Source organism: Sapajus apella, unplaced genomic scaffold (assembly GCF_009761245.1).
Source record: "Sapajus apella isolate SASKATOON/1434 unplaced genomic scaffold, GSC_monkey_1.0 scaffold45, whole genome shotgun sequence".
NCBI classification, from domain to species: domain Eukaryota; kingdom Metazoa; phylum Chordata; class Mammalia; order Primates; family Cebidae; genus Sapajus; species Sapajus apella.
Genome location: NW_022436985.1, coordinates 16,717,647 through 16,740,976, shown reverse-complemented (window position 1 = coordinate 16,740,976; position 23,330 = coordinate 16,717,647). Strand labels below are relative to the sequence as shown.

Below are 23,330 nucleotides of genomic sequence, written 5' to 3'. Positions count from 1 at the left end.
TTTTAAGATTTATGTAAATGTATCACTTTCTTTATCTCCTTTGATCATATAAACTTTAATCTAATCCATTTTGTCAGAGGAAACTGACACTCAGACCTATCCAAAACATGCGCCTAATACAGAAGGCCCCAAATCTTCCACATCATGTTCTGTGTATTTTCTATAAAAATCATGCTATGTCTGTCTTGTACCACCATGGATACCACCAGAAAGCCTCAGTCTTTTTTTTCACCCCAGCTCTTCTAGACAACAGAAAGGTTAAGTTTCTGTATTAATTCAATGAATATTTATCGACTACCACTATATACCAAAAAAACTCACTAAGGAGGTAGGATTTGAGCAGATTTGAGTAGAAATCTCAGTGAAATGCGAAAGAGAGCTCTGTAAGTATCTGAGCAGCAGTCATGCTGGTAACAACAAGAGCCATGCAAAGGCCTGAGATGGAAATATGCATGGTAGGTTCAAGAACTGGCAAGAAGGCCAGCGTGGCTGGGCAAAAATGGATGAGGGGAAGAGAGGCAAGAGTGAGAGCATTGTGGGTTTGTAAACCACAGAAACAACTCCAGATTTTTCTTCTTTTCTAAGAAATCACAGTAAGATTTACAAAAGGGGTGTGGCATAGTCAGACATATTTTAAAGGGATCTATCTAGGAAACAAGAAAATAGACACCCCCCACTTTTTTTTCAAACGCTACTAGCAAAACTAGTAGAGGATTCAAGAAGAATACCTGAGGGAGCTGTACACAGGTTTGACCTTGTCTCTATTAATTCTCATTATTAATGATGGCTTACATCGTGCTGAAACCATCATCTCCAAATATTTTAATAAACTAGAAGGTTTTAAAATGATTCTAAATATGCAGTGGTGATTGCATCATTCAGAAATAGAAAAAATTTCATTGTGGCTTGCTGGAACTGGTATCCAATAAATAGGAACTCTTTCCCAGAAGTCGCTCTCTGGGTCAGTAAATTTGTCAGACATTGGTTCTCTTGGTCACATAAAAATAGACACAAAATGACCAACGTAATTAAACCAGATGACTCATGGTGACATACCATTCCAAAAAAATATTTACCTGGCATTTTAGTGTACTTTCTTTATCCAAGTCTACACAAATGAAATCTGTTTATCCTGTCCACCAACAACCAAAGTTGATGTCATGTCTTTCTGTTACTAACGTCCATCTACTAAAAGAGGCAACAATGGATGGTTTCGATTGAGTGGAAGTGAAAGTGAAAGAGGCTAAGATATGGGATGAATGAGTCTTTCCAAGTAATGGCCCATTCTTTGTTTGGTGTACAAATTCAGCTGAAATACCTAGGAGTATTTAGTAGAAGGTGGGCGAGATGAAGGGAACTCTTGCATACCCAAGGACAAACTGGATATACTGTCTGAGGCTCATCTCATATGCCACCATTTCTTTGAAGCCTTACTTGAATTTACAGAACCAATTCCTTTCTCCTATGAGGTTCTGTAATACTTTTTATATTCCTGATTACATCCCTGATGGCAGCAGTGTCAAGTTGTGAATAAATCTAACTCCTTTGAAAAGGCAATTCATCCTATACATTTTGTACCTCTACAGTATTTGCAACATAGATGTTCAACCTGTGTTTAGTGAAAAAAAATTGAATGAAGAGATAATCATTAATGTCAGTTTCAGTAAGACATAATGAGGTTTAGCAAGGTCATGGATACTTGTTTGTAGTAAAATTTGAACCATTTACTGGGGCGCTTCTTATTATATAAATTGTTGAGGAAGTAGAAGGTGTTTAAGTGAGAAGCCACAGCATGTGTTAAGCACATTGGTAGAAAAAGCTTAACTGTCAAGTATAGCTAATAATGATCTGGCTAATAATGGTCTGGCAATAAAAATATAGTTTGAGTTAGCGATTATTTTTAATTTTCAATTTAGAAAATAATTGATACATATAAAATGACATATAAACAAGTTATAAAGCATGAGAATAAAAACACCCCTACACATACCACCACTTTAATAACTACACAGAACCAACCACAGAAGCCTCTGTGTTCCTCCCATAGTACCCTCTTGCTCATTGCCCAAAGATCCCACTACCCTGACTTCTGTGTTCATCATCTGTTTGCTTGATTTCTAATTTAGCTACAAATCTAATATCCTTATATATTTATATTTTTATTTTTTGTTTAATTTTAGGTACATCTTAACATATTTGATCTTGGGCAAATAGTCTTTTTTACTGAAAAATCATATTTGTAAATTTAATACAGGCTGTATATAGTCCACTTATTTTTACTGCCATACTTTAACACCATTGGATTAACACAGCATGATTTTTTTGTCCATTTTGCTTTTGATGGACATGTGTGTTATTTCCAATTGTATATTATTGCAAAAATGCTTCTTATTAACATAACTTTCTAAGTTATGTAGTAGAAATGTACACAAGAGTAAAAATGCTGGGTCAGAGAAATGGTTTCTTCAACTTTACTAGATATTGCCAAATTATTTTCCAAAGAGATTGTACGATATTGCCACCCTTTTGTATAAGAGTTCTGACTGCTCTACATTTTCACCATCATTTAGTAATATAAACTTTTTAGTTTTTGCCACCTGTGAGTATAAAATCACTGTGGTTTTAACTAGCCTTTCCTCCACTAATAATAGTTTGAGCTACAGCATTATAATTAGTTCTCATATCTAAGGAAGCAATTTATTCCCACACTGTTCTCCTTGTTTATCATCAGAAATGTCTTGGCTATTTTTGGCCTTTGGTTATTCTACGTAAGTTTTAGAATCAGCTTGCCAAGTTTCACAAAAAGCTCTGCTAGAATTTCCATTGGAAGTGTATTTAATCTGTAGCTGAGGAGTGATTCAGAAATGCAGGTTTCTTCCATCTTAGGGCTCTGTCAACTTCCAACTGGCTATGTTCATTAACAAGCCAGAAAGAATCCATAAAGATCTGCAAACAATTTTTATAGTTCAGGTCTGATAGTGGTGAACATCGCTTTTGCTCACATTTCATTATCTGGACCTATGCCATGAGGTCACAACTAACCAGAAAGAAGGCTGAGATATATTGTTTAGCTCTGTACCCAGAAGAGAGAAAAAGCCATATTACCTATTAATTTAGGTCTTTTAAACATCTTTCCATACTTCTTTATGTTTCTCAGTAAAGCTTTTATACACTTTTATTAGAGTTAGCTCTAGATACATATTATCATGCCTTTTGTAAATGGCATTTTTATTCCTATGTATCCTATGTTTCTGGTATTTAAAAATACACTAAGTTACTGTATTATTAATCTTACGCCCACAACAAGACTAAACTCTCTACTTGATTCTTGTTTTTTTCTAACTTTTATTTTAGTTCCATGGGTATATGTGCAGGTTTGTTAAATAAGTAAATTGTGTGTCACGCGGGTTTGGTGTACAGATTATCTCATCACCCAGGTGATAAGCATAATATCTGATAGGTAGTTTTTTGATCCTCTCCCTCCTGCTATCTTCCACCCTTAAGTAGGTCCTGATGTCTATTATTCCTTCTTTGTGTCCATACGTACTAAGTGTTTAGCTCCCACTAGTAAGTGAGAACATGCAGTATTTGGTTTTCTGTTCCTGTGTTAGTTCTCTTAGAATAACGGTCTCCAGCTCCAACCATGTTGCTGAAGAGGACACGATTTCATTATTTTTTATGGCAGTGTAGTATTTCTTGTTGTATATGTGCAGCATTTTCTTTATTGTTGATGATGATTTAGGTTGATTCCATGTTTTTGTTATTGTGAATAGCGCTGTAATGAACATATGTGTGCATATGTCTTTATAGCAGAATGATTTATATACCTTTGGGCATATACCCAATAATGAGACTGTTGGGTTGCATGGTAATTTTAAGTTCTGAGAAATCACCACACTGCTTCCCACAACAACTGAACTAATTTACATTTCCTTCAGCAGTGTGAGTGTTCCCTTTTCTCTGCAACCTTTCCAGTATCTGTTATTTTTTGATTTTGTAATGTTAGCCATTATGACTGGTGTGAGATAACATCTTACTGTGGTTTTTATTTGCACTTCTCCAATGACTAGTGATGTTGAGCCTTTTTTTTTCATATGCTTGTTGGCCACATGTATGTCTTCTTTTGAGAAATGTCTGTTCACACCCCTTGTCAATTTTTAAATGGGGTTGTTTTTCTTGTAAATTTGTTTAAATTTCTTATAGATTCTGGCTATTAGACTTTCGTCAGATGCCTAGTTTGCAAAAATTTTCTCCCATTCTGTATGTTATTTATTTACCCTGTTGTTAATTTTCTTTTCTTTCCTTTTTTTTTTTTTTTTTTTTGAGACAGGATTTCAATGTGTCACCCAGGCTGGAGGGCAGTGGCATGATTTTGGCTCACTGTAACCTCAACCTCCTGGGCTCAAGCAATCCTCCTACCTCAGCCTCCCAACTAAGCAAAACTACAGGCGTACACCACTACACCCAGCAAATTTTTATATTTTTTGTAAAGATGGGGTCACATTGCCCAGGCTGGTCTTGAACTCCTGAACTCAAGCAATCCTCCCACCTTGGTGTCTCAAAGTGCTGGGATTACAGACACTGTGCCCAGCCTCTTGTTATATTCTGGATTTGCATAGATTTAATCATTTCACCTGGAAGGTTTTATTGTTCACTTTCCAATCCATCTTTTAATTTTATTCATAGTTTACTGCATTGGGATGTCCTGTAAAATAGTGAATAGAAGTGCTTATAACACTGACTTTTGAGAGTCAATGGTACACTTCTAATGCTTCACAATTATGAACAGTGTTTGCCCTAAATTGTGTACGATATAGTTCATTAGATTAATAAAATCATTTTTCTTCACAGTTTGCTAAGATATTTTTTCATAACTGAATGTAGAAATATGTTAACATTTCCTCAGCATCCACTAAGGTAGTTATATAATTGCTTTTCTCATGTTTTTCTCATTTAATCTGGTAAAGTGGCAATTTAATAACATTTTTAAAAAAATTTTAAGACTTCATTTTTTTAGAGCAATCAGTAAAAGGGAATGACACAGAGATTTCCTGTGTAATTCCTGCTTCCATATGTAAACAGTTTTCCCCATTATCGACAACATCCCTCACCAGATGAAACACTTGTTACAACTGATAAACCTATATTGACACATCATAAACACCCGAAGTCCACCTGTTACATAAGAATTCACTCTTGGTTTTGCATATTTTATGGATTTGGACAAATGTATAATGACATGTTTCCACCATTACAGTATCATACAGAGTATTTTCACTGTTCCTAAAAATCCTCTGTGTCAAGTTTTGGTAGTTATGATTAAAGGTGCTATAAACTTCTGTGTATAGATTTTTGTATAAACAGAAATTTTCAACTGCTTTCCATGAATATCAAGAAACATGATTGTTGGATCACATGGTAAAGGTATGTTTAGTTATGCAAGAAACCTTCAAACTGCCTTTTAAAGTGGCTGTACCATTTGTATTCCCATCAACATTTGGTGTTGCCAGTGTTCTAGAATTTAGCCACTTTAATAGGTGTGGAGTGGTATCTCATTGCTTTAATTTGCAATTCCCTAAAGACTTACAATTTTGAACATGTTTCATATGTTTATTTGAGACCTGTATATCTTCTGTGGTGAGGTGTCTCTTCGGGTCTTTTGCCCATTATTTAATCATGTTGTTTGCTTTCTTACAATTTAAAGCATTCTTTATATATTTTTATAGCAATCCTTTATCAAGTATGTTTTTTACAAATATTTTCTCCCAGCCAGTGGCTGGGTCTTCTCATCCTCTAAACAGTCTTTCACAGGGCAGAAGTGTTAGTTTGTTTTGTTTGTTTGTTTTTTTATTTGTTTTGAGACGGGGTCTCACTCTGTCACTCAGGCTGGAGTGCAGTGGCATGATCTCTGCTCAATCCAGCCTCCTCCTCCTGGGCTCAGGCAATCCTCCTACCTCAGCCTACAAAGTAGCTGATAACTACAGGTGTGAGCCACCATGCCCACTATTTTTTTGTGTTTTTTGTAGAGATGGGGTTTCACCATGTTGCTCAGATTATTCTCAAACTCCTGAGCTCAAGTGGTCCAGCCACCTTGGCTTCTCAAAGTGCTAGGATTACAGATCTGTGCCACTGGGCCCAGTCAAGAAGCTTTTGATTGTTATGAAGTCCAGTTTATCAATTATTTCTCTCATGGATCATGCCTTTGGTGTTGAATCTGAAAAATAATTGCCATATTCAAAGTCCTCTAGATTTCCTCCTATGTTATCTTCTAAAAGTTTTATAGTTTTTCATTATATATTTAGGTCTTTGACCCATTTTGAGTTAGTTTTCATGAAGCATACACGTTCTGTATCTAGATTTACCTTTTTTGCATCTGGATGTATAATTGTTCCAGCAGAATTTGTTGAAAAGACTATCTTTGCTCCATGTATGGCTTTTTCTTATCTGTCAAACATCAATTGTCTATGTTTCCATGAATCTATTTCTGGGCTGTATATTCTGTTCCATTGATCTATTTGTCTTTCCTTTTGTCAATTCCACACTGTCTTCACTATGGTAGCTTTATAGTATGTCTTGATATTGGGAAGTGTCGGTCCTCCGACTTTGTTCTCTTTCAATATTATATTAGCTACTCTAGGTCTCTTGCTTCCACATATAAACTTTAGAATTAGTTTCTCACTATATACAAAACAACTTGCTGAGAGTTTGATTGAAATTAAATTGAATTAATAGATCAAGTTGGGAAGAACTGACATATTAAGGATACTGTCAAAGCGAACTAAATATGGCCTGAGAAGGAGTCCATACTTCTATATTTGAGTCCTCGTGGACAAACTGCAACCTAACCAGATAGGTAGACAAGATTGAAAACCTAACTTTGGAGTATGCACCTGTAACAACAGCTGAGTCTTGGCCAATCCCAGCAACCATACTTCAACCACTTATACACTACTGAGTGTTAAAACGGTGTTCAAACGGTGTTCGAATAAGGAAAACACCAACCTATAACCAGTCCCCAGCTGTTTCTGTATCTTACTTCTGATTTCTGTATGTCACTTTCCTGTTTTTGTCTAAAAACTTATTCTGACCATGAGGTACCCCTAGAAACTCCCTGAATCAGCTGTGATTCTGGGGCTGTCCGATTCATGAATCATTCATTGATCCATTTAATTCTTTTAAATTGAATTTGACTGAAGTTTTTCTTTTAACAATACTGAGTCTTTCAATCCATAAACATGGAATACTCCGCATTTATTTTAGGTTTTTTTTTTTCATTTCTTTCATCAAATTTGTGTTGTTTTCTTCACATAGATCTTACATATATTTTGTTATATTTAAACTTATTATATTTTTGTTAGTACAAATGTAAATGGTATAGTGTTGTTCATTTCAAATTCTAATTATTCATTTCTAGTATATAGAAAAGTGATTGATTTTTGCATATTAGCCTTGTATCCTGCAACCTTGCTATAAGTGCCTTTTAGTTCCATGAGATGTTTTGTTGTTGATTCTTTAAGATTTCCCACATAGACAATCACATCATCTGTGAGCAAGGACTTTTATTTCTTCCTTCCAAATCCTTGTACCCTATATTTCCTTGTCTTGCTGCATTAACTAGGACTTCCAGTGTAATACTGAAAAGGATTGGTAAGAGGAGACATCTTTGCCTTGTTTGTGATCTTAGTGGAAAAGTTTCTGGTTTTTCATCATTAAGTATGATGACGTGAGCTGTAGGCTTTTTGTAGATATCCCTATCATGTTGAGAAAGTTCTGTTCTGTTAACGGTTTACTAAAAGTTTTTTATTATGGATGAGTATTGGATTTTGTCAAATGGCTTTTCTGCATTTATTGATATAATAATTCGATTCCTCTTTTTTTTTCAACCTGCTGATGTAATGGATTGCACTCACTCACTTTCAAATATTGAACCAGTCTTGAATACCTAGAATAAATTTTACTTGGTTGTAGTATATAATCTTTTTTATACATATTCTATTTGTTAATATCTTCCTGGAAGCTTCTGGATCTATATTCATGGGAGAAATTGGACTGTAGTTTTCTTTTCCTAGAATGTCTATGCCTGCTTTTGGTATTAAAGTAATGATGGCCTCATAGAATCAGTTACCGAGTATTTCCTCTGCTTTCTCTTCTGAAAGACATGGTAGAGAATCAGTATTATTTTTTCCTTAAATGTTGACTGGAATTCACCACTAAACCTATCTGGGTCTGGTTCTTTGTGCTCCAGAAGGTTATTAATTACTGATTTAACTTCTTTAAGAGATATAGGCCTATTTGAATTGTCTATTCCTCTTGTGTGACTTCTGACAGATTGTGTCTTTCAACGAATTAGTCCATTTCATCTATATTATCAAATTTGTAGACACAGATGTTCATAGTATTCTTATCATTTTAATATCCATGGAATATGTAGAATCCATATCCATGAAATCTATGAAATCCATGTGCCTGCTTTCATTTCTGATATTAATAATTTATGTCTTCACTCTTTGTCTCTTTTTTTCTTAGTTAATCTGGATAGAGACTTACTGCTTTTGTTGATCTTTTCAAAAAATTTTTGGTTTCATTCATTCCCATATGCTAAACTACATGCTAAGTTCAGCAGTAAACACCCAGCATAGTTTGCCGTTACAGGGCTATCAGCGTAGAGAGGCAGATAGGTGATCAAGAGTCAGGCAATGATATCAACATTTAATATGTCTTATATTATATTTTCTTATACTCTGTATAAGGTTAAATTGCTCTGTTAACACATCCTGTGCAAAAGCAGGTAGGCAGGCTCTGAATTTTAGCTGAGGTGTACTACTTCACATGAGTTAACAATATACTCATATAGGACATTTATTGATGAGCAGCAGCTGAGTTTTATTGGATTATTATTTGCTAGAGTAAAACCAAGTTTTCTCCTGAAGAATTGCAAAAATGCTAGATATTATATAAATGCTACATAGGTTGAGAACAAAGTGGGTTTTCCTTTAAATTCTTTAAGTATTGCCCTACATCTTAATATTGTTATTGATTCATTCACTACAACCAGAAGAAAGGTTATTAACCACTATTGCCTTCATCAGCTCTTCTCGGCCTGAAAAGTGAAATGACATATAGGAAATTCTGTGATGCGCAGGTAAGATATAATGATGTGAGAGTTTTCATGATCCTTTAGTTCTTTAATCTCCACTCAGTGTGTTTTCTGATAAAAACAGCTTGAACCCGTGAGAGATTCATTTTAGAAAAAATCAGGCTGACAATCTCAATCATGACTAAGGAATAAGAGTAGAATGAGGTCTTAATCCCTTAGCACAAACTCATTATCTGTAATTATTAAGAAAGGACACACCATTACAGGCTTCCAAGACACACTTCCAAACTCCAGACTTTTCTCCTCTTATTTAGGTCCTTTTTTCTGGGATTTCCCTGGTTTTTCCTCTGCTGAAAAACAGACAAGCAAACTTTCCCTTACTTGCCTTCCTTAGGTATCTGACCTCTCACAGATATTGCCAATAATTGATGAAGTAGGATAAAAATGCCAATTATCAGAATTTGTAGAATGAGACCAAAGTCACTTTTATAAGACATAGTATCCAAAACTGGACTGTCCACAGTGTCCATCACCCAGATGGAAGTCCTGTTGTACTGCTACAGGGGACACCCCACCTCGGTCCACCCTTTCCAGCCTCCGTCCCACTGTCCGCTGAGGAACGTCAGCTAAAACAGCTTTGCTGGGCTGCCAACCTAATCAGGTCCCATTTTTTCTACTTCATGAAACTTGCTTAATGTCCCAGTATATGATGACATTTTGTTAATGTGTATTCACCACCTATAGGGAACAATATTATACAAGGCCATTAGATGAAGTGTATTATTTGTGTTGTATACATCTTCTAAAGCTTTAGTGATTTGGGATCTAAATGTTCTACCAATTTCTGAGGACCATATATTAAAATTTATGCAATTGCTCTTATGTCCTTATCTGCCGAGTTTCCTTTATTTTTATTTTTGGAGCATTTCATTAGGTAAATAAAAGATTATTATTTTTATATCACTTTGGTGAAATTGGTCTTTCATGATCATGTGGTAACCCCACTTATCTCCAGGAATTCCACCCTTTTAATTCCAACCTGTGGATCCTCATATTTTAAGCATATATCTTGTAAACATCACATAGGTCATTTTTATTTTTTAAATGTATTTGACAATTGTTTTTTAAATGGAGAGTTAAGTAAAATCCATTTACATATACTGTATTTATTTTCTATTTTCTTAATTTATGCTTTCTCTTTGATTACTTTTTAGATTTTCTGTTTCTCTTTTGCAGCTTTTTTTAAAATAACATTTTCTCAAAAAAAATTCCTCTTGCATGTTCTTCACATGTACCCCAAAGCCTAAAATGCAATAAAAAAAAACTTCTATCCTTTATTTTAATTCCAATTATACCTTCTCTCAGTTTGCATGTTCAGTTACTTCACATTTTTTAAAATTTTAATACTATATATGGGAATGACAATTATTACTTTATGCCATAATTTTTAAAAAGTTAATATGTTTACTATTTATTTATGGTCACCACTTTTTGTGGCATATCAGATTCTTCATCAGGGATCTTTTTTTTTTCTCCCTTTAGCATATCCTTTGTATTGAGAAGTAAACACCCTTTATCTTTTTCTGAAAATGTCTTTATTTAACCCTTCCTGAAAGACAGTTTTCCTGGGCATATAATGCAAGTTTTTCATTTACTTTTTTTCAAAACTTTAAATTCTACTGTATTTTAGCTTCAATTGTTGCTGCTGAGATGTCAACTGAAAGCATAATTTTTATTCTTCTATATGTAAACTATATTTTCTCCTTGGGATAGCTTTTAAGACTTTGTCTTTGTTTTTGTTTTGTACTTTCACTACTACAAGAACTAACATCCATGATATCCTTTTGGTACTCTGACGTGCCTCACCCCACAATGAATAAGAGCAGGCCCTGTGTAGTCAAAAGAACACATTGGAAATGCTATTGTGTGACTTTGAAGAGCGGGTCTTCCAAAAGCTTTATAGCTTTTTCATTGTCTCTTGAATGACTCACTAGGAGGGAAGCCAGCTGCCATGCCCTGAGAACATTCAACCAGTCCCAGGAAGAGGCCTACCTGTAGAAGAATTAAGGCACCCAATGAATAGCCAGCATCAGCTTGCAGCACATGAGGGAGTCGCCTTGGATTCAATTTCTCTAGTCTAATGGGTCTGTGAGCCTCCCAGTGACTGCAGCCCCCGACACCACCTGACTACAACTTCCTGAGAGATCTCAAGCAAAATCACTTCCAAATTCCTTACTCACATGAGACCATAAATGATTATTGTTGTTTCAAGCCATTATATTTTGGAGTGATTTGTTATGTAAAATAGGAACTTGTTTATCCCAGTTTAGATTTGTTGGGGTCCCCTTACTTGATGATTGGCATCTTTTTTAATTTCTGAAAAAAATTCAGTTTTTATTTCTTAAATATTGCTTTTCCCTCATTCTCTATATGATTTTGCCACTCTGTTCTCCAACTCTTTTTATTTCTCGTTCTTGTGTTCCATGTTTTCATGTCTCTATTCTAGGTAAATTACTTAAATTTATCTTTCAGTTAACAGATTGTGTTCTTTTTTGGGTCAATCATCTGCTATTTAACCTTTATGCTACAGTTTTTAAAACTGATTTATAAGCAATAAAATTTATTGATTTTTAGTGTACTGTTCATTGAATTTTAATGCATATTATACTGATGTAGCCGCAGCTACTGTACTGTCAAGATGTAAGCATTCCCATTATTTCAATTCCCTCATGTTCCTTTCCAGTCAAATGTTTTTCCCAGAGCATTGTATTGATGTCTGCCACCTGCTCTAGAACTTTGATACATGGAATCATGCAGAAGGTTCTCTTCTGTGTGTGGCTTCCTCTGCTTGTCAGTTTAAAAAATGCTTTCATGTTGTTTCTTTTTACTGGTGAGCAGCATTCCATTGCTGAGTGCACTACTATATGTTTATACGTTCAGTTGATGATGGGTATTTTGGCTGTTTCCAATTTGGGGGCTATTAGGAATAAAGTTGTTATAGAACTTGTGGCCAAGATATTTGAAGATATGACTTCAGTTTTCCTGAATAAATACCTAAAAAGTGGAATTTCTTGTCACAGACTAAGTATATGTTTCACTCTATGAAAAACTGACTAGATATTCTTTGAAACGGAGTTTCTTTTCCTAATAGAAACATAGAGAAACATCCTCACCAACACTCAGTATTATAAATCTTTTTAAGTAGATATGAAATGGCACCTATGTGGTTTTAATTTGTGTTTCCTTGATGGCTACTGACATGGCTTAGTGACCATTTCTATAGTTTCTTTTGTGAAGTCTTATTATTATCATTATAATAAGTACTGGGATACCTGTGCAGAACATGCAAATTTGCTACATAGCTATAAACGTGCCATAGTGGTTTGCTGCACCCATCAACTTATCATCTACATTAGATATTTCTCCTAATGCTATCCCTCCCCTAGACCTCCATTCCCTGACAGGCCCCAGTGTGTGATGTCCCCCTACCTGTGTTCATGAGTTCTCATTGTCCAACTCCAACTTATGAATGAGAACATGTGGTGTTTGGTTTTCTGTTCCTGTGTTAGTTTGCTGAGAATGACGGTTTCCAGCTTCATCCATGTCCCTGCAAAGGGCATGAACTCATCCTTTTTAGGACTGTATAGTTCTCCATGAAGTATATGTGCCCCATATTCTTTATCCAATCTATCGCTGATGGGCATTTGGGTTGGATCCAAGTCTTTGCTATTGTGAACAGTGCTGCAATAAACATACGTGTGCATGTTTCTTTATAGTAGAATGATTTATAATCTTTTGGGTATATATGCAATAATAGGATTTCTAGGTGAAATGGTGTTTCTGTTTCTAGATCCTTGAGGAATCGCCACACTGATTTTTTAACTAATTTACACTCCCATCAACAGTGTAAAACCATTCCTATGTCTCCACATCCTCTCTAGCGTCTGTTGTTGCCTGACTTTTGATGTTGCCTGACGTTTAATGATCAGTGTGAGATGGTATCTCCTTGCGGTTTTCATTTGCATTTCTCTAATGACCAGTAATGATGAGTTTTTTCCCATATGTTTGTTGCCTGCATAAATGTCTTCTTTTGAGAAATGTCTGTTCAGATACTTTCTGATGGGGTTGTTATTTTCTTGTAAATTTGTTTAAGTTCTTTGTAGATTCTGGATATTAGCCCTCTGTCAGATGGATAGATTGGAAAAATTTTCTCCCATTCTGTAAGTTCCTTGTTCACTCTGCTGATAGTTTCTTTTGCTGTGCAGAAGCTCTTTAGTTTAATTAGACCCCTTTGGATCTTTTGTTGCCATTGCCTTTGCTGTTTTAGTCATGAAATCTTTGCCCATGCCTATGTTCTACATGGTATTGCCTAGGTTTTCTTCTAGGGTTTTTATGGTTTTAGATCTTATGTTTAAATATTTAATTCATCTTGAGTTAATTTTTGTATAAGGTGTAAGGAAGGGGTCTGGTTTCAGTTTCCTGCATATGGCTAGCCAGTTTTCCCAACACCATTTATTAAGTAGGGAATTCTTTCCCCAGTGCTTGTTGTGGTCAGGTTTGTAAAAATCAGATGGTTGTAGATGTGTGGGTTATTTCTGAAGCCTCTGTCCTGTCCCAATGGTCTCTATACCTGTTTTGGTTACTGTACCCTGTAGTATAGTTTGAAGTCAGGTAGTGTGATGCCTCCACTTTTGTTCTTTTTGCTTAGAATTGTCTTGGCTATATAGGCTTTTTTGGTTCCATATTTAAAGTTGTTTTTCTAATTCTGTGAAGAAAGTCAATGGTAGCTTGATGGGGATAGCATTGAATCTATAAATTACTTTGGGCAGTATGGCCATTTTCACAATATTGATTCTTCTTATACATGAGCATGGAATGTTTTTCCATTTGTTTGTGCCCTCTCTTACTTCCTTGAGCAGTGGTTTGTAGTTCTCCTTGAAGAGGTCCTTCACATACCCATCGCATCCCTAAGTTGTATTCCTAGGTATTTTATTCTCTTTGTAGCAATTGTAAATGAAAGTTCACTCCATTTACTATGATTTGGCTCTCTGTTTATTACTGGTGTATAGGAATGCTTGTGATTTTTCCACTTTCATTTTGTATCCTGAGACTTTGCTGAAGTTTCTTATCAGCTTAAGGAGATTTGGGGCTGAGACAATGGAGTTTTCTAAATATACAATCATGTCATCTGCAAATCAAGACAATGTGGCTTCTTCTCTTCCTATTTAAATCCCTTTCTTTCTCTTGCCTGATTGCCCTGGCCATAATTTCCAATTCTATGTTGAATAGGAGTGGTGAGAGAGGGAATCCTTGTCTTGTGCCGGTTTTCTAAAGGAATGCTTCCAACTTTTGCCCATTCAGTATGATATTTGCTGTGGGCTTGTCATAAATAGCTCTTATTATTTTGAGATATGTTCCATGAATACCTAGTTGAGAGTTTTTAGCATGAAACAGTGTTGAATTTTATCGAAGGCTTTTTCTGCGTCTATTGAGATAATCATGTGGTTTTTGTCATTGGTTCTGTTTATGTGATGGATTATGTTTATTGATTTGCTTATGTTGAAACAGCCTTACATCCCAGGGATGAAGCCAACTTGATCATGGTGGATAAACTTTTTGATGTGCTGCTGGATTCAGCTTGCCAGTATTTTATTGAGGATTTTTGCACTGATGTTCATCAGGGATATTGGCCTAAAATATTTTGTTTTTGTTGTGTGTCTGCCAGGTTTTCATATCAGGATGGCACTGGCCTTATAACATGAGTTAGGGGGGAGTCCCTTTATTTCTATTGTTTGGAATAGTTTCAGAAGAAATGGTACCAGCTCATCTTTGATGAGCTGAATTTGCCTGTGAATCCATCTGGTCCTGGGCTTTTTTTGGTTGGTAGACTATTAATTACTGCCTCAATTTCAGAACTTGTTATTGGTCTATTCAGGGATTTGACTTCTTCCTGGTTTGTCTTGGGAGGGTGTAAGGGTCCAGGAATTTATTCATTTCTTCTAGATTTTCTAGTTTATTTGCATAGAGGTGTTTATAATATTCTCTGATGGTAGTTTGTATTTCTGTGGGATCAGTGGTGATATTCCCTTTATCATTTTTTATTGTGTGTGGTTGATTCTTCTCTCTTTTCGTCTTTATTAGTCTGGCTAGTGGTCTAACTATTTTGTTAATCTTTCAAAAAACCAGCTCCAGGATTCATTAATTTTTTGAATGGGATTTTGTGTCACTGTCTCCTTCAGTTCTGCTCTGTTCTTTGTTATTTCTTGTCTTCTGCTAGCTTTTGAGTTTGTTTGCTCCTGCTAGTTCTTTTTATTGTGATGTTAGGTCGTTGATTTTATATCTTTTCCACTTTCTCCTGTGGGCATTTAGTGCTATAAATTTCCCTCTAAACACTGCCTTAGGAGTATTCAGAGATTCTGGTCCATTGTGTCTTTGTTCTCATTGGTTTCCAAGAACCTATTTATTTCTGCCTTAATTTCAATTTTTACCCAGTAGTCATTCAGGAGCAGGTGTCTTTGCATGTGAGATGGTGTCTTGAATACAGCACACTGACAGGTCTGGACTCTTTATCCAGTTTGCCAGTCTGTGCCTTTTAATTTGGGCATTTAGCCTGTTTACCTTTAAGGTTAATATTGTTATGTATGAATTTGATGCTGTCATTGTGATGCTAGTTGGTTATTTTGCCCGTTAGTTGATGCAGTTTCTTCATAGTGTCGATGGTCTTTACAATGTGGTATGTTTTTGCAGTGACTGGTACCAGTTTTTCCTTTCCATCTTTAGTGCTTTCTTCAGGAGCTATTGTTGGGCAGTTCTGGTGGTGACAAAATCTCTCAGCATTTGCTTATCTGTAAAGGATTTTATTTCTCCTTTGCTTATGAAGCTTAGTTTGGCTGGACATGAAATTCTGGTTGAAAATTCTTTTCTTTAAGAATTTTCAATATTGTTCCTCACTCTATTCTGGCTTGTAGGGTTTCTGCAGAGAGATCCACTGGTAGTCTGATAGGCTTTCCTCTGCGGGTAACCCGACCTTTATCTCTGGCTTCCCTTAACATTTTTCCCTTCATTTCAACCTTGGTGAATCTGACAATTATCTGTCTTGGGGCTGCTCTTCTCAAGAAGTATCTTTGTGGTGTCCTCTGTGTTTCCTGAATATGAATGTTGGCCTGTCTGGCTAAGTTGAAGAAGTTCTGGATAATATCCTAAAGGTGTTTTCCAACTTGGTTCCATTCTCCCTATCACTTTCAGGTACACCAGTCAAACATAGGTTTGATCTTTTCTCATAGTTGCAGATTTCTTGGAGGCTTTGTTCATTTATTTTCATTTTTTTTTCTCTAATCTTGTCTTCATGCTTTAGTTCATTAAGTTAATCTTTAGTCTCTGATATCCTTTCTTTTACGTGATCAACTCAGCTATTGACACTTGTGTATGCTTCACAAAGTTCTCCTGTTGTTTTTCAGCTCCATCAGGTCATTTATGTTCTTCTCTAAACTGGTTATTCTAGTTAGCAATTCCTCTAACCTTTTTTCAAGGTTCTTAGATTCCTTGCATTGGTTAGAACATTCTCCTTTAGCTCAAAGAAGTTTGTTAAGTTTGTTATTACCCACCTTCTGAAGGCTACTTCTGTCAATTCAAATTCACTCTCCATCCAGGTTTGCTCCCTTGCTGCTCAGGAGCTGTGATCCTTTGGAGGAGAAGAGGCTTTTTGATTTTGGGAATTTTCAGCCTTTTTGAGCTGGTTTTTCCTCAACTTCATGGATTTACCTACCTTTCGTCTTTGATGTTGATGACCTTCCTGTGGGGTTTTTGTGTGGATGTCTTTTTTGTTGAGGTTGATGCTATTCCTTTCTGTTTGTTAGTTTTCCTTCTAACAGTCAGGCCCCTCTGCTGCAGGTCTGCTGGAATTTGCTGGAGGTCCATTCCAGGCCCTGTTTGCTTGGGTATCACCAGCAGAGGCTGTAGAACAGCAACGTTTGCTGCCTGCTCCTCTTCTGTAAGCTTTGTTCCAGAGGGGCACCCACAAGATGCCAGCTGGACCTCTCTTGTATGAGGTGTCTGTCGACCCCTGCTTGGAGGTGTCTCTCAGTCAGGAAGCATGGGGGACAGGGACCCACTTGAGGAGGCAGTCTGTCCCTTAGCAGAGCTCAAGCACAGTGCTGGGAGATCCGCTTCTCAATTCAGAGCTGCCAGGCAGGGATGTTTAAGTCTGCTGAAGCTGCACCCACCTTCCAGGGAGATGCAAGTTTTATCTATAAGCCCCTGACTAGGGCTGCTGCCTTTCTTTCAGAGATGCCCTGCCCAGAGAGGAGGAATTTAGAGAGGCAGTCTGGCTACTGTGGCTTTGCGCGGCTGTGGTGGGCTCCGCCCAGTTCCAACTCACTGGCTGCTTTGTTTACACTGTGAGGGGAAAATTGCCTACTCAAGCCTCAGTAATGGTGGATGCCCCTCCTCCGCCAAGCTCCAGCATCCCAGGTCAACTTCAAACTGCTGTGGTGACAGCAAGAATTTCAAGCCAGTGGATGTCAGTTTGCTGGGCACTGTGAGGATGGGATCCAATGAGGTAGACCACTTGGCTCCCTGGCTTCAGCCCCCTTTCCAGGGGAGTGAATGGTTGTCTCTCTGGTGTTCCAGGTGCCAAAGGGGTATGAAAAAAAAATTCCTGCAGCTAGCTCATTGTCTGCCCAAATGGCCACCAGTTTTGTGTTTGCCACCCAAGGCCCTGGTATTGAAGGCACCTGAGGGAATCTCCTGGTCTGTACATTGCGAAGACCGTAGGACAAGTGTATTATGGCTTTCCTTGGCTAGGGGAGGGCATTCTCTAACCCCTTGTGCTTCCTGGGTGAGGGGATGCCCCATCCAGCTTCTGCTCACCTTCCATGGGCTGCACCCCGTGTCTAATCAGTCCCAATGATATGAGCCAGGTACCTCAGTTGGAAATATAGAAATTACCTGGCTTCTGGGTTTATCTCACTGGGAGCTGCAGATCAGATCTCTTCCTATTCACCCATTTTGCCAGCGACTGTGAAGTGGTTTTTTAAGATGCTGATCATTTTTAAAAGTTGTCTTTTTATTAGTGATTTGTCAGAGTTCTTTATAGATTCTAGATACAAGCATTTTGTCAGGTACACATATATTGCAAATATTTTAATACAGCTTATGGCATGACTATTTATTTTTTTAACAGTGTATTTTGATGATCAGAAATCTTTAACTTTGATGGAGCCCAGTTTGTCTTTTTTTCTTTTAAAATTAATATTATTTTTATTATAAGAAATATTGGCCTACCTCAAATTGTGAAAATATTACCCTATGTTTATGTCTAGGTGATTTACAGGTCTAAAATTCATCTAGGATTAACTTTTGTATATGGTTTGTGGCAGGATTTAGGTTACTTTATTTCCACATATGGATATCCCATTGTTTCAGCAACGCTTTTTGAAAAGATTTTAGTGCTGACTGTGCATGTTTATTTTTGGACTTTATTCTATTAGACTGGGTTATTTGTCTATTTCTCTACCCATATCACACTGCCTTGATTACTGTAGCTTTATAGTCTTGATATTGATAGCATACATTTTTAAGTTTTATTCTTTTTCAAAGTGTTTATTGACCCTTCTAATAATTTTGCATATATATGTAAATTTTATAATAAATGCCTCTATTCTTTAAAAAATTGCTGCTCAAAATTTTAATGCAGTCATATTGAATCTTAGACCAATTTGGGGAGAGTATCTTATCAAATATTAAATTATCTAATCCATTAACATAGTGTTTTTTGCCATTTAGTTATTTTTTTCTCAGTGATATTTTGTGGGTTTTAATGTAGAGGTCTAATACTTTCTTACATATTAAATTTACTCAAAATTATTTTATAATTTTCAGTGTTATGAAGGTTATTTTATTTCATTTATGAATTTTTATTGCTAGTATATAAAAGTGGAATTTTTATTTGTATATTGACTTTGTACCTATAATCATGCTTAACTTATTGTTTCTAGTACCTCTTTGGTAGATTTTTCAGACTTTTCTACATGAAAACTCATGTTGTCTGCAGATAAACACAGGTAACATCTTCCTTTATAATCTCAGGGCTTTCATTTTTCTTTCTTAGTTTATTTAATTTGCTGAGACCTATATTACAATGTTAAATAAAAGAGGTAAGAGCAGATATTCTTGCCTTGTTCATGACCTGTTAAAAGATGCTATCTTACCATGAGGTGGTGCAATTTTAACTAAAGGCTTATTCCCCATTCCTTATACATTGAAGAGTGTTCTGAAGTGAACAGCTGCATAACAGTTGTTTTAATGTGAATCTCACTCATATGGTTTCCTTTGTACAAAGCTTGCATATCTACTCTTGTTTCTTTTCAGTGCCTTCAATTACGATTACTCTTATCAAGAGGGTAGTCCAATGCAAGCTACTCTGCCATTAATAAAATCAATCATCATACTCTTAATTTCTTATTAGATGCTCTATTTGTTAGTTTCCTTCCAAACCTGTTGGATCTTTTTTGAGTGTCTGATCCTTGCTCATTTTTTATCCCTCTCTTAGTTTTAAAACATATTAGATGTATTTATTTTATAGTCTATATCTGATTACTCCAATAAATGAGGCACTTATGTGTCTTCTTCTCCTCTTTTTGTTCCTGGACTCTAATGCTTATAATAGCTTTTTTCCTCATACATTTATTTTCTTTTTTAATGTTGGCTTATATTCCCTAGAACTTTAGATCCAGTAGTTCTTTGTGTCCTGAGTTCAGAGTATCTTCCAAAAGGAATATACATTGATTCTTGGGACCTTGGGCATGCCACAAGCATAGATTCATTTCATTTAAATTGTTGCTTAGATTTTTCCATCCTTGAAAACTGGGTACCCAACCTCCATTAAGACCAACCTGTGGCCAAGAATTCTTAGAGGAGAGGTTTTTATTCCTCTACCAAGAGCCAAAAATGAGTAAAGCATGTTTCTTTGCATGTAACCTGTCAATATAAATTTGATAGTTTTCCTTATTTTCTATTTCTGTGAGAGTTTAATCTATATGATTTCTAGTTTCATGCAATGTTCTCTGATTCACCTACTCACATTACATAGGTCCAAAGCTTGGTCCCCTGTTCCCAAGGAGCACAGCTACTAAAATCAAAACTCTAGACCGCTAGGATTGCTAGGTGCAAGTCGGATGGCAGCTTCAATGTGTGACTTCCACCAGATACCACTGCTTGAGTTTGCTTTCAAACCCCAGAGGAATTCTAATGCTGTCTTATAAACTCAGCCATATATTTCATACTGTTTTCGTGTTTCATCCAGTAGACATTTTGTAGTGAGAAGATTTCAAGATATGTAGCTTAATATATAGCTAGAAATTGAAATATTCAATATTTACTTTTTAATTACTGAAAAATGTAGTTCTTATTCTTTGTTTAGCTGATTGGCAAATGAATTAGCAGAATGATAACAGCAGTTACTTACTGACATCTATGCCCATACATGGGAAATGTTTTTTAAAAAACAGCTTTTTAAGAAAATCAGTTATGAGAAAAAAGAGATGGAGCTACTGAATTGTCTGCATCCCTCATGTTAGTTTTACTTTTGCAATACTCCAAAGGATTTCTGTAAAGCAATGTAGAGAGCATAACCAAGGAAGGAATTGTGAAAAACAGAAGTGATTGGGGGCTAGTGTTAGTAACTCACCAGTTCTCAAAGCTATCTTTCATGGATAAAATAAAGCTTGAATGAATAAGAATGTTTCTTGGAAGTTAGCCAGATTTCACATGAAAGGGCTTCTATTTTACTCTTTTACCATGGAGAACAATATCTTAGCAATTACACATAATACATTTAATTCCTAAGGATGAATTATACAACTATAACATGTAGGTGATAAAACCTATCTAACCTATCTTATAGATTGTTAAATAGGTTAACTGTAAAAGGTTTAGTTATCACAGTAGCTTTAAACATAGTAACTGCCCGTTCAATGGTAGCTATTTTTATTTCCTCTTATACAAGTTCTGACGTGAGAAACTTTTAATATCTTTGTAAATGTTAAGTCCAGAAATTGTTTAACATCCTTAAAGTGAAAATGGACTCAGGAAAAAGCTTGGGTTCCCCATTCTAGTGGGGTTCCTTCCTGAGGTCCAAAGTGCCTTGCTTTCCCCTCAGTTATGACTATTCGGTCTATTACAGTTTCTCACTGAAAGCAGTTTATGTGACTGGTAATAATTTTTTTCTTTAGTGTGATGTTCAAAGGAGTTCATATTAGGGATTGGCGAGTTACAGAGATGGACAGCAAGGAAAGTCTTTATCCTCAAGAAGTCTGTACTCCAGGGTTGTGATGTTAAACCCTGGGGGCCAATTATAATCACCTCCAAAGAGTCCAAGAAAAGTACTAACGTCTCTATGTTTATCTTCTCTTTTTATACAGACAGTTGATATCTTGGGGCAGCAATCATATTATCACCTTTTCTTATTCCTCATAGCCACTCCCTAAGTGTAGCAATTATCAATTTAAAAATAGTTAAAATTACTAAAAATTAAACAAAACTACTGAAAAAATCCAATTTTAAAGGCAATCTATTCTATGAATCTTCAGTGGGAGTTACTAATAAATTCTTAGGTCAAAAATAATGTACGTGTAACATTGCTCCCTGTATTGTCTCTAAATTCCAAAGGCCATATCCCCCAAAGAGAGAACAACAGCTGCACCAAAATTAAAAAGGAAGTTGCAACTATAACACAACGTTTGCCAGAGGAAAAAATTCATATAAGACTGTAAGTGAGAAAACTTGTCTTACCAATTTAAGGTAACCCTCAGCATCTAGAATTAAGTTTTCTGGTTTCAGGTCTCTGTAGATAATACCTAGTCGATGCAGGTAATCAAATGCTTCTGTCACACAAGCAACGCAGAATTTGGAGGTGGGTTCATCAAAGCTGCCTCTGCAATGAAATCATTTCCCCTTTAATACTCTGGATACACATCTTTGGTGCCGTTCTAGGTGTCAAATCAATTACTGGATTGGCAAATTTATGCAATATGAATATTTTGCGGGGTATCAACAATAAAATGCATTTATACATTGTATAAAATAATACATTTTAAAATAAAATATTATTAAGCTGTTTGCAAATCATAAGGCAATTCAGGGAGATATGTGATACAAACAAGAACTATTTCACTAAAATTAAAATACCAGTAACTGTTTCTGGTAATCACACATGAACATGTGAAACAGAAAAATCCAAAACAAAAACCTTCTTTAAACACCCATCACAAACTCTGGAGAAACTGCAACTATTTCAGTGGAGAGCTTAACCCAGACTTTTGCACTTTATTACTTGACTTAAAAATGACTCAAATGATTATTTTCATTTCCTGTTTGCATAGTACGTAAGAGTAACCCAGGTAGAAATGGGGACATAACTCTTTTCTTTTTGGTGCCTCTTGATCTTTTATTAGAGTCCCCTCTTTCAGCACTAGGTGTAGTTTTACAGACTGAATTTTTTTTAATGTAGTGGTTATTTGCCAAATGGTCTCACAGAGGAATGTGGCTTTGGAGTGACAGAAACTACATTTGACACCTGTTTATTTTACTAACTATATCCTTGATCAAGTCATTTAACTGTTCAAAGGCTCAGAATCCATATCAGTAAAACGGGTTTGCTACTTACTTAAAAGTGTTTTCAGGATTAAGCACAGTGCTTAACAGGTAGCGATAAGTCCCTTTCCTAAAATGATTTCGTTTTTCTCAACAAATTTGCCTATTGAAGCAAAGATAGAAGAGGCTAATGCATTTGCAGGTGTCATGAAAGTCTCTTCATCCTTTGAGGTTCTCTCCATTCAAATCTGTCCAACAAAATGTTCCTGACACAACACATTCATCGTCAACTCAGATGCTCAATGTTATTTTCTTGCCTAAGTCAGTGATTCTCAACCATAAATGCACATTAAAATTGCCTGAGAAGCATTTAAAAAATCATTTACTGGACCCCATCCCAGATTAAATAAATCATAACCTCTGGCATTAGGGCCCAGTATTACTGTGTAAAGGCTTTCTACGTGAATGCACTGTGTGGCCAACTTTGAAAAACACTGGCCCAGGTATCATTCTAAATATGTGGCCTTGCATCAACTCCCACAATCTAATCCAATCTACATTCTCATGCCTTCTTCTGTTGACTTTATCTTCCACCCAAATTCTTCTGTTCATCCGCAAAGAGACCTAATACTACCCCAACTTC

At 36.0% G+C, this 23,330-nt stretch overlaps 1 protein-coding gene across 3 annotated transcripts in view; it reads right to left on the bottom strand.

Annotated features, from left to right (window-relative positions):
• The window catches only part of PRKG2 (protein kinase cGMP-dependent 2), a 121,079-nt gene that overhangs the window by 22,192 nt on the left and 75,557 nt on the right, over positions 1-23,330 (bottom strand). For all 3 annotated transcript variants that reach the window (XM_032239808.1, XM_032239809.1, XM_032239810.1), the window contains one exon: positions 21,887-22,028. In XM_032239808.1, the coding sequence (XP_032095699.1) occupies positions 21,887-22,028 (142 nt within the window). The remainder of the gene's footprint in view (positions 1-21,886; positions 22,029-23,330) is intronic.